Genomic DNA, 12,334 nt, shown 5'->3' with positions numbered 1-12,334 from the left:
ACCAACGCCTTCTCTTCCCTACAGTCCACATTTCCATCCTTCCACAGACTCTCCAGGAATTTTTCCCAACTCCTTTGTGCTTTTCTCACGTGCTTTCTCATCCTGCTCCTGGAAATGCCTTACCCTCCTCCCCTTTCTGTTTAATAAGCTCTTTCCAACCTCCACAGCTGCCTTAATGCTCACCAAGATTCAGCTTGTCCCAAAAGTAACCAGGAGTCATGTGCGAGGGTCCTTGTAATAGAGAAACAAATGGTATGTACTTCCTGCCTCCCCAGAGCTCCACATGTCACGAGGGGTAGAGCCTGGACATCGGTCCCAATATACACCAGGATAAGGTGTGTCTGGAGAATACTCATGAGGAGATAAAACAGTTTTTGCAGAGAAAAGGTAGTTGGGATATGAATTAATGTTTGAACTTGACCTTGGCGGGGCATAGGAATTTGTCAAACAAACAATAGAGAGCATTCCAGACAAAGCATGAAGTCACTGAATCCCAAAATTGAACACAGTGTTCAGGCGACAGTGAGTAGTCGTCCAATGTACCCAGTGCATGTCATTCCTGCAGCAGTGTGGGGTGGGAGGTGTGTTAGTCTGGGCTTTCCAGAGAAACAAAACCAATAGGTTCTATCTGCCTATCTGTCTATCTATCTATCTATCAATCAATCAAGAGATTTATTGTAAGATTGACTCATGTCTGTAGTGTAAGTTTTAGTCTGAGTCCAAAGGCCTGAGAACCAGGGGAGGCAATGCCCACGGGCAGGAGGAGACGGATATCCTAGTTCAGAGAGTGGATTTGCTCTCCTCCATTGTTGTTCTATTAGTGCCCTTAGGGATTGGATGATGCCTGCCCACACTGGTGAGAGTGATCGGTCTACAAATCCAAATGCCAATCTCTTCCAGAAACACCCTCACAGACTCACAGCCAGAAATAATGTTTTACCAGCTATTTGGGCATCCTGTAGCTCAGTCAAGTTGACACATAAAATTCACATCACAGAGGGAGAGGTGGAACTCTGTAGGGATCACTCACTAGAGCCTACCAAGATCAAATGACAGGTAGGGTCCAAAGCAAATTTCCACTAAACTTTCTCTCCCCTCTAGGGAATGTTGGTGACCATGAAAGGATTCAAGAGATCCTCATATATATTTGGAAAGTTTTGCATATGCTAGGGAAAGAAATGGAAAGAAAATCTTCCAGGTTCCTGGCTTTGGTCACCTAGGGAAAAAGACTCCACTGCATTTGCCTGTGGGCTTAGGGTATGATATGATGGAGGTGTCTGCTTTGCCCAGGTTATCTCTCTCTAGAGTTTAGAGTTGTTCCTTACTGTGTGCACATAGCAGAATGATCAAATAAAGAAATGGCTTGTGGGACCTATGACTTACAAATGTGATATGACCTATGAAGCAACCCCATTTTTCCTTCAGCATTTAAATTAGTATTGGGTTTTTTGTCATGGGTACAAACCAGAGTTCTGTGCCATTCATTTCAGAAAAGTCATGGCCTACCTAACTTGGCAGAGTTTGTTTTGAGATGATGCTACTGCTACTTTATTTGACTTGGACAGGAAGGACTGATGGGCAGGTGTACTCATGGAGAACCTTTCTGGAGGTCTACAAGCGAAACCTTTGTGATTTATCCCCAAGGCACTAGAGAAGGGAAGGAGACCGCTCGTTTGCACTGGGTCCCACACATAGTGACCAGGTGTGGAGGGGGTGTGTGCCTTTGTGTTTGTGAATGCAGGTTGGCGAGGACATGCAAAGTCATTTTCCTGCCAGCCTGGACCTTGGTTGGATCTTTTACCTCTCAGGAGTTTGTGAAAGATGGGAGATTTTAATCAAATAATTAATTGGTGGACAGATATTTATTGTGCATTGACTTTGTGCTCTATACAACGTTCTGTAGGGGCATGAGAGAAAATACGGCATGGTCCTGGTCTTTCAAGAACTTACAATCGAGGCAACAATGTAGCATGCATATATGCCTAAGATAAGAAAGAAGTATGTAGAATATACTGTATAATAGGATTATTTCTTGGATTTCTACAATGCATTATACAAAGCAGTGCATTCCATGCGTGATTCCATTTAATCTTATAATTAACCCCATGCAGAAGGAAAAGTTATTTTCACTGCAGATGACATAAATGAAACTCAGTAAAGTGAGATAACCTACCTGAGGCCTGAGGGGCAAGGAGAACAGAGCTGGGACGTTCATTCCAGTGGTCTGACTTCAGAGCCTATTCTCTTAACCTCTTGCCGACCCGCCCCCTGACTACAACCATCTACTAACCGTGTGGGATTCACAGTGCAGTGTGTGTGCTGCTGTTTTTTTGTTTTGTTTGTTTCTTTGTCTCTCCCCCTGTTTTTCTCACCTGTCTCATAAGCATGCTTTCTGCTTCTACCCAGGCACTGCCAGCCCCATTATTATTTTCATAGCTAGGAAAGATTTCATAGTGCACATCCATTTTTTTATGCAAAACTGGTAATGTCTGTGAGATGTGAGACCAGTATGAGCTGAATATCAGTTTAGTGTTTTTGTCTCTGTATGGCCCAAACCAATTTTGTAAATATCAACATGAGTTTAGACGCTAAAAATTATCCACTAGGGTCAAAATTAGCAACCTCACTAGTGACGCTGGCTCTAACAGTAAGGCACCATGGTGCTAGCTGATACCTGAATGTTCAACAGATCGGTGATGAAGCATCCTGGTTTGTTGATTTCTTGGTTTCCCCCAGAGAACAGTTTCGCACAAGAGCAGATGTGCAGGCCAACCTCACAGAACAGTGTGTGGGTATTTCTGAGCCGTTCACATAGTCCTCTTCTGCTGTGGTGCCTGAGGTGAGGGGTGGGGCACAAGCCCAAGGAACCAAACTTTGGGGCAGCTGGAGCATTTCTGTGTGATAAGAGGCGATTGTGACCAGGTGCTGTGAAGGGCAGAAGCTCTCATTTTGCTGTGGTTTCAAGCATTGCTTGAGACGTCTGCCTTCTTCAAAAGCAGCCGAAGGGCCATTGGAAAGGGGGACCGGTTGCGCTGCACACTGTCTGGAGCCATTAGTGCCCTCAGATCTTCAGGCAGGGGTGTTTAAGGAAGGCCAAGCCTGGACTTTTCTCTCTTTCTTCAATAATCCTTCTTCTATTTCAGCACTCTCTTTGCCTGTCTTTAGAAGGTTCCAAGCAGACACCTTTGCTTTATTTTTCTTCCAATTCCCAGGTTCTTATTTCTTTCTTGATTCTCTCATCCTAAATCCAAGCGTATAACAGCTTGAGGCCTTGAGTCCATACCTTTATGGTTCTATTTCTGCAATGCACATCCTGGGCTTACTTAATCTTTTTTTTGTTTTGTTTTGTTTGTTTTGTTTTTCTGTCTCTTCCTCTATGTATAAATGCAGCACGTGCAATAAAGCCACTATTCATCAACAGGAGATTAATGACATAGAGGGCTGCATTTGTACAGTGTCGGAACAATAGGTGCAGCTGCAGAAAATTACAGGTGTGGCAGCTTTCCCTACCCTACCCTGCGTTCCTGTGCATGGTTGGGAAAAAGCACATGTGCCTGGATCCGCTTTTGGCCGACTCTACATCGAACATCCATGCAGGCAGCACACCCTCAATAATCCCTGCTCCAAATGGACAGGCCTGTTCTCTATTAGAAGAATTTTCTCCAGTAAAGGAACAAAGTGCCCACACACACACATAGACTAAGAAGGGCACCGTGGCTCAGCACTGAAATGGAAAACAAATGTCTCTCCCAGGCATTCTCTCTCTCTCTCTCCCTTTCTCTCTCTCCCTTTCTCTCTCTCTCTCTCTCTCTCTCTCTCTCTCTCTCTCTTTCTCTCTCTCTCTCATTCTGTCTGGATCCTGCCAGGATGCTGGAAAGGCCAGGCTACGGGCAGTCTGTAGAGGCCACATGAGGAGGGGAGGGCTGAGGACTGGTGGTGATGGGAATGCCATTCACAAAAACACGGAAGGCTACGGCCACTGCCAGAGCCTGGGGTGTGGAAAGACTGGAGGGCAGGCATGGAAACTGGGAGAAAGAAGGGAGCTGGCCTTTCAGGGCCCATTCCAGAATCCTCAGGTGTGCAAGGGTTGTTCCTCTGTTCTTCTATATATGGCAGCATGGGCAGAGTGGATGCTGGTGGCAGGAGGGTGGTGTGTCTCGAGATTGTAGGGGGAAAGGTAAAAGGCTTTGAAGGTTTGGTTTGGACACATCCCACCTTTTCTTTTTCTTTTTCTTTTCTCTCCTTCCTTCCTTTCTTTCCTTTCTTTTTGACAGGGCCTCACTCTGTCACCCAGGCTGGAGTACTGTGGTGTTATCATAGGTCACTGCAGCCTCAGACTTGTGGACTGAAGCAATCCTCCTACCTTAGCCTCCCAAGTAGCTGGGGCTACAGGTGTGTGCCACCACACCTGGCTAATTTTCTTTTTCTATTTTTTTTTGTTTTTACTTAGATGGGGTCTCACTATGTTGCTCAGGCTGGTCTCAAACTCCTGACCTCAAGCAGTCCTCCCGCCTCAGCCTCCGAGAGTGCTAGGATCACAGGTGTGAGCCACCGTGCCCGGCCGCTTCCTACCCTTTCTATCTCCCATCTCCTTTCTCTCCTGGCATGCATCGTGCTGACCTGGGTCTGTTTCCCAATATCTGAAAAATGCTCATCTCCAGCCATGCTCACCTGGATCAGTCAGGAATAGTTGAGTTTGAAACCTTACTCATGCCTACTTATTCCTATAGTTAATCACCTTCCCAAGGAAGGTGAAATACTGTGGTGTATTCTAGGAGTAATTCTGTAGAAGAGCTAGGTTAAGGGCTGTCTCTGAAAAGAGGGAAACTTTTGTCTGAATTGCCCACCTCCAGCCAGCCTTCACTCTGGCTGAGAGCAATTATGCTCATTTTCCCTTTTTTTTTTTTTTTTTTTTAACCTAGGGGAAATATGTCCTCAGCATTGTTGTGGAGACTGGATAAATGAGACAGGCAGAGGGGGGCAGGTATGAGGAGGTGACAGAGTTGGCTGCCGAGGTCCCTTTGTGATCCATCTCTGCAGAAGCCAGCGTTAATTCCGTGGAGGCTCAGCAAGACTGATATCCAACGGTGACAGTTTGGACATCTAAACATGACCTTGGATGTGCGCACAACCGCAGCTGAAACTATGCCAACTTCTCAGAGTCGTATATCACAGGGGCCGCATAACCGGGCTGGAAATTCGCTGCGTTCGGAGTGTTAGCGTATCTACAAACGAACCTCTTTGGCCTGTGGTGCAGTGCTGTGTGCTGGGACAGCTTCCGTTTCAGTCCATTTTCAGTAATTAACCGCTCATGAGGAAGCCCAGGATGGTCCTCTCACATCCACCCGGAGGTTGTGAGATGCGCTGGTGGTGGACAGCAGAAACAATTACTCAAGCAGTTCAGTGTGCGTTGGGCAGCACTTCCTGCACCAGGGCCGTTCACCTGGGGTCTGGTCAGATTTCAGCCTCTGGAAGGAGATACGAAGGACTCTGCTTCTGGCTTCCCAGAACATATCGCTTACAGGAAAGTTCTCTCCTGTAAAGTAATGGAAAATGGTTTCAGACAGGGGTCATTTCCTAGTGCCCATTCACTCCGCTACTCTCGTCTCAGAAACCACATGTCTGAAGTAGTGGTTCTCAAGGAGTGGTCCCCAGACCAGCAGCACTAGTGTCACCTGGGTCACGTTAGACATGCAGATTCTCAGGCCCAGCCCAGACCTACTGAATCAGAAACTCTGGGGCCAGAGGCTCAGCAATCCCTGTTTTATCAGATCTTCCAGGTGATTCTGATGCACACTAAATTTGAGATAACTGATTTGGATGTTTTTTTTGGGAGTCCCTATAAGGACATTCAAGAATATCAAATTAAAAAACCAAAAACTGGGGTGAATCCTGGTACTGCAGGTCACTATCAGTGTTATCTTAGTCAATGTGGATAATGTTTCTTAGCCTCAGTTAAACCCATCTGTAAATTGGCACTTACCGTTCACTATTATAGTTTTTGAGATGATAAATAGTGCATTTGGTGGGCTTGCACAGTACCCAGCACATAGTAATATGTGTTCAATAAACATTGGCCATGAATGTGAATTTCTCCAGTTTTACTTGGATCCACCGTTCAGTTTTTTAATATAAACAGTATCCTGGGTATGTAATTAGCAAAGCAAGCTGTGGAGTGTTGTCCTTCTTGAGGGATTTCAAACCCATGTGGTTCCAAATCCATGTTTCAAGAGAGGCAGCCTGAGATGACAATCATCAAGTCTGCAGGGGGCATACAGGAAGGTAGGACGTCATGTGAGCCCTCTGTCAGCTGCACTTCTCTCCCCTCGTTCACACCCAGAGTCTGTTCTGGATAGTGTCATCAAAGCCAAAAGGAAAGCTTAGAGTGTACGCTAGGCCTGTCCAATCTTCATGTGCATTCGAGTTACATGGAGATCTTATTAAAATGTTTTGAATTCATTGCATCTGAGATGAGGCCTGAAACTCTGAATTTCCAACAAGCTCCCACCCCGTGATGGTGATTCTGCAGTTTTGCTGACCATACTTTCGCACAGCAAGTGCTAAGTCAGTGCTTCTCAAACCCTAATGTACATGTGACTCATTTCTAGATATTTGCTGCTTAAGGAGTGGTCCAGAGGCCAGCACCATGGCCATCGCCTCAGAGCTTACTAAAAATGCTGACTCTCAGGCCCCACCCCAGACCTACTGAATCAGCATCTGCTTTTCGGCAAGATCACACGTGACTCGTAAGCACAGTAAAGCTGGAGATACGTTTGACACCGGCTCCATGGCTTTGTTCATTTGCACAGGAACCTGCACTTGGTTTAATGCTCTGCTCTGACCATCATGAAATTCTTGTTGATTCTTGAACAGAGGATGTTTTCATCTTTCACTGGGCCCCACAAATTATTTAGTTGGTCCTGGATACACACCTCTACACCAGTGGTTTTCAAACTTTAGTGTGTGTATGACCCAGCTGGGATATTGTTGTAAATTCGTATTTTGAGGTTTTCCAAAGATTTTTAACTGGTAGGTTGGGGGCTGAGACCAAGAATCTGTAAGAGATCACTCATGTGATTCTAATGTAAGAGGTCCATGCCCACTTTGAAAAATAGTTCCCTGATCTTTCCCTAGTTAGGTCTTCTGTCATTTTCATGCTGTGTCAGAGTGACACCAGAGAGACCTGGATCTCTCCTGCATTCCCAGAAAATGCAATAAGCTACTCAAAACTTGCTGGACACCAGAGCAAAGGCGCTTCCGGTTGGGTAGTTTTCCCCACGGGAGCTCGCAGCAAGGCCTCCACCTGTGCCTAAGTGGCCCTCAATGATGGTGTGACATTTACACAAGTAAAGCAGAAAGGATGCACGGTACAGGATGTCTCATCTGGAAACGGACTGCCTGAGGAAGCAGCTGTGTTTAGTAGCAGTCATATGATGGTCACAGATCATTTTGAGAATCCAACTGAAGCAATTGCCCCTTGTCCTGAAAAAATATTCTGGGATACACACAGGACCAGGAATTAGCACTCCTTAGCTCTTTCCTTGGACAAGTCTCCAGACCACTCAGAACCCCAGAGTCCTGATCTTTAAAGTAAAGAATAGGCAAGACCCTCTACCTCACAGATTTGTTACAAAAATCAAATGCAACAGAATGTAAAAGTGCTTTGTTCACTGCAAGAGAATGTATACATTTGAAGCATCATTATACGTGCTGTGCTGTGTTGCTATTTCGAGCACAATCATTAGGATCAGGACACTGTGGACTTAGCCCAGGGCCATAGAGCATACTTGGTGTAGCCAGAGCAGGAAACGAATACAGACAGGAAGACGTGATGAGGACTTGGCGAGACTTGCTGGGAAATTTGAAAGGGTGGGAAAGAGAAGGGAGCTTCCACAATTTGAGGACTCCAGATGCAAAAAGAAAAAAAAAAAAAAAGAAAATCTATTTTTATACATGCAGACAGTTTTGAGATTTCGGAAAATGCCTTTAGTCTAGCAGTAACTGCACATTTCTGCCCCTGGGTGTAGTGAAGATAAATAGCAATGGTGTGGTCCATATTTAGTTTTGACTTTAGAACCCTCCTGTCGGAATTCGCTGTTCTGAGATGAGAGGAATGACAGTTGGTAGTTAAAAGCTGGGTCTCTGATCTAGCACATATTAACTGTGTGACTTGGAGGATTATTTAGATTCTTGGTTCTTCAGTTCCTTTTCCAGTAGAACATTCCTCATAGGGTTCTTATAGGTGTTGAATGACTTAGTACACCTCGAATACCTGGAAAGAAATGTGATGGGTTAGTGCTGCCCGTATCATGGCAATCCTTGAGCCAAAGGGAAGGCCGGTGGTATTCAAAGGGCCCAGACATTCTGGGTATGCAAGATGCCTCCAGGTTATACCTGGGAAGTGATTTGAAGTAGTCCGGTGCTCAAGTGGTTTCAGAAGCACTGAACTGCTCAGGACTCAGAAGTCTGAGACAGCCAATGTTCTGAGACTATAATCCTATAAGGCTGCTGCTGTGTTCCAGAAAGTTGCACAGTTGACGAATCACATAAAGGAAATGTATATGTGTACCCTGGAGGAAGAGGGGAAAGACAAGGTATGGTGACAAGACGTCCTAACCTAGCCACGGAGACCCAACTCTGATGCCTCCTATCTTTTCTCTTGTCCCTTGACTTTTCTGTCTGGTCTTCCCTTTAGGTGCACAATTGACAACCGGGTCACCCGGGTGGCCTGGCTAAACCGCAGCACCATCCTCTATGCTGGGAACGACAAGTGGTGCCTGGATCCTCGTGTGGTCCTCCTGAGCAACACCCAAACCCAGTACAGCATTGAGATCCAGAACGTGGATGTGTATGACGAGGGCCCATACACCTGCTCCGTGCAGACAGACAACCACCCAAAGACCTCACGGGTCCACCTCATTGTACAAGGTAGGCGGCTGGGGCTTGGCTGGGAGGGCTGGCTGGCTGGCTGGCTGGCTGGGAAAGCCTATATTAAGATATTTTTCTGTGATCCCCAACAGAGATGAGTTCTACTTGTTCTATCTGGCTAGGACACCTTTTTGGTTGTCATTTTACAGTTAGAACCTGAATTTTCCAACAATTTGTCCATTGAGTGGGACTAGATTTTTTGTTCTCTTTTTGTTCCAATAATAAAGTTTCTCAGAAAAATATCTTTTAATTATTGCCTTCCTTGACATTTTTCTCCCCTAAGCTTTATTTTGGTTTGTTTTTTTCTTTTTTTTCCTAAGATTTCATTCAACTCCAAGATTGCTTTATTTTAGGACAAGCATTTTAAATGCACTCCTGGCAGTGCACATATGCCGTGCCCTAGCCCAGCCTTGAAAGAATGCAAAGCCAACTAGAATGTTCTGGGCACTTCACCCCCCAGCGACACCCTTCATGAGCACCGTGCTGCTTTCCAGCTCCCTGGTACCTCTCTCCTCTCCCAGCCCAGGGTTTTGGATACCATGCCTTCCCTTCCATACCTGCGTCTGTTTCTCCCTGTTCTGGTTGCACCCCAACTCTCCTGGCTTCTTATGAACCCCCCAAGGCCAGTGTGCGAGGCCTTGTGTATTTGCTTGTTTTGTTTCTTGCATTTCTCTTGGTCCTGCTCTCTGTTTCTTAGCCACTGGGAATGGTGCTCACCTCTTCCCACGAAGCAGAACTGGTCCCGGGGCATTCAGACAGCACTTAACCAGGCAGACAGCTTCCTGGTTAGTGAGTAAGAGCTTAGAGTCAGACTTGGCTGCTTTCTAGCTGTGAGGCCTTAATCAAGTTATTTCCATGCCTCAGGGTTCTCTTTCTGTAAAATGGGAACAATGTGGGGATTGAATGTCATATGTACTAACATAAAACCTGCAGAAGAGGGCCTGGCACATGGAAGTGCTATGTAGGCGTTAGCTATTTGGGTTTTCTTCTCTCTGTCTCCCTGTCTCTCTTTCTCTCTCTTTAGTACTGTTGTTAGTTTTTAGCTTTTTAAACACCTTTTTCAGTCGACCAAATGCCTCAGAAGCATAAGCCCCTGAGTGAAGGAGTGCGGGCTCCTCTGTTAGACTCTCTTCCCAGCCCGCTCCCAGGCTCCCTTCATCCAGCTCATGGCAGCCCCAGGGCAAGGAATTCCTCTCCTGGGGGCTCCTTCAGCTGACCCCCTTGTCAGCATGTTCAAGACAGGGGTACAGAGCTGTGGGACTACTGGTTAGAGACATAATGGGAAGGAAGGTGACCTGAGAAGAACCCCTATGCACTGGAAGAGGTAGGGGGAGCTGGCTGCGGGCAGCAGGAGAAGGGAAAACGCAGGTCGTGGGTCAGCACTGAGGAGAGCGAGGCAGGGTGAGTGGCAATGAGAGGACGTCCCAAAGCAAGAGCAGTGCTGGCCTGGCCCTGAGAGCACCAGAGTGATGCCAGCGGGTCGTTGGAGCCCTAGGGTTGGTCACACAGGTGTTTATTATATTGTGCTTACTCTTTCTTCCCTGAAGAAAATTATGATGGCTTTTTCTTAATTGGTTCTATAAATAAATACTTTTCAAACTGGTGTGTGCATATCGTATTTTTAAAGGAAATAGAATTAACACAGACGGTACCAGAATGTATTACAAATAGCAGAGTAGGTATTGCTATGTGAGATTTTTTGCTTCAGTGTGTATATATATTTTTAATATACAATGCATTTTTTATTGTGGATAAGTAGACCAAAATATGCTTGAGAATCCCCATTCCCTGGGGAGGCCTGTCGAATGCCCCAGTGCCACCACACACTCTGTCCTGGGGTGCTCTTGAGGCCCTCCCTCCCGCCCCCCCACGCACACGGATCCATGAGAGCAGAATACATGGCAATGACAATGAGAGACTCGGGACTAGGAATTATTACAGACATTTGCTTTAGAGAGCAGGGCCTTCATGGAACTTGAAAACGGAAGGGATTGTGAAAAATGCCTCCTTGAAAACCAGAAACCATGTTTTTTTTCTTAAGCCACACACCCCCACACACCCACACGCCCCTGCCCTAAACATCTGGCAGAGTGCCTTATACAAAGTGAACATTTAATAAATGCTTATTGAAGCAAATGGCTCGAATTATAGCCCGGCGATCTTACATGGGCTCCAAGAGAGAGGGTTGGGTATTTGTGGGGGCGGGCTGCTGGGAAGGGGCGAGAGGATGGAGTCTGCATCAATCTTCACTCACGTCCAGGCTAATGGAAAATGTCTAATCCCCAGCTAGCTGTTTACATCTGTGACTTGGCTAGGTGCCCTCTTAGCATGACACACCACCTCAAGTATTGGAATCTCATCTTGGGCTAATTTTCGAATGCTGATGGGTGTATTGATCTGGAAACAAGCTGGGTTAAAAAAGGCATTGGTCTTGTACACAGACTCAGCCCAAGCTAATCCTCTGTCGATATGCCTGGACTGAGTATTATTGACACTTTAATGAATAGAGGGCCATAGTTTTCTCAGGGCCAACGTGACCCCCTCTTCAAAGCAATCAGACAAACTAAATAGAGCCAGAGGCAGACTCCTCTGTTTCTGTATTGGAAAGAGGATGCACCACCATCCTGGATTAAAAAAAGAAATATATTTATCTTGGGATCATTTATTATACTGAACATAAACCCTAATTCCCCTAGCACAAGCTGACTGTCTGGATTTGAAGTTGCTATTCAACCCTGAGCAGAATGCTGCTAGAATAAAAGTTAGGCATATTAAGTTTTCAAAATGGTATTATGGTCGTTTAAAAGAAGAATTAAAAACAGCAGCAACACAAAGGAACTAAATTCTGGCCATGAGGATGTGTACTTGTGTATATGTAGTCAGCTTCATATATAAATACACCCACACAGAAGGAAGTTCGTGGCGTTCTCGCAGTATTGTGCAAGCTGCTTCAGGTCTGGGGCTGTACCTTTCCCTTTGCTGTCAAATACCCACACCCCGTAGTTGGTGGTGCTGGATCCTCTTCTCTGGTTGCTAGTCAACATGTTTAGTTCTTGCAGACAGCCATGGTCCCCAGGCCATCACACAGGGCAAGACTCTGGGGCAAACTAGGAGCAAGTGCCATCCTTGGGGAGGAGGGTGACCCTGGGGCCAGCATGGGAGGGAGGTGGAGGAGAAGGCAGCGCAAGACGGTGGGTGGGTGGGGGGACAAGCGAACTGAGCTAAGAAGCTGCTTGCCAGAGTGTCTGTTTGAAAGTGAATTTAAATTAGCTAAAACCAAACAAAATTAAAAATCGATGTCTTCAGTCACACTAGCCACATCCCAGTGCTTTAATGGTCATGTGTGACGGAGGCCCCTTCGTTAGTCTGTTTTGTGTTGCTATAAAGGAACACCTGAGACTGGGTA

At 46.0% G+C, this 12,334-nt stretch overlaps 1 protein-coding gene across 5 annotated transcripts in view; it reads left to right on the top strand.

Moving 5' to 3' along the window:
• Positions 1 to 12,334, top strand: part of NTM (neurotrimin) — an 883,941-nt gene that overhangs the window by 700,774 nt on the left and 170,833 nt on the right. For all 5 annotated transcript variants that reach the window (XM_045555656.1, XM_045555655.1, XM_045555654.1 and 2 more), the window contains one exon: positions 8,696 to 8,928. In XM_045555656.1, coding sequence (XP_045411612.1) covers positions 8,696 to 8,928 — 233 coding nt within the window. The remainder of the gene's footprint in view (positions 1 to 8,695; positions 8,929 to 12,334) is intronic.

This window comes from Lemur catta, chromosome 7 (assembly GCF_020740605.2).
Source record: "Lemur catta isolate mLemCat1 chromosome 7, mLemCat1.pri, whole genome shotgun sequence".
In the NCBI taxonomy this organism is placed as follows: Eukaryota; Metazoa; Chordata; class Mammalia; order Primates; family Lemuridae; genus Lemur; species Lemur catta.
The sequence above is the reverse complement of the archived record's forward strand: the minus strand, read 5'-3'. Positions and strand labels throughout refer to the sequence as shown.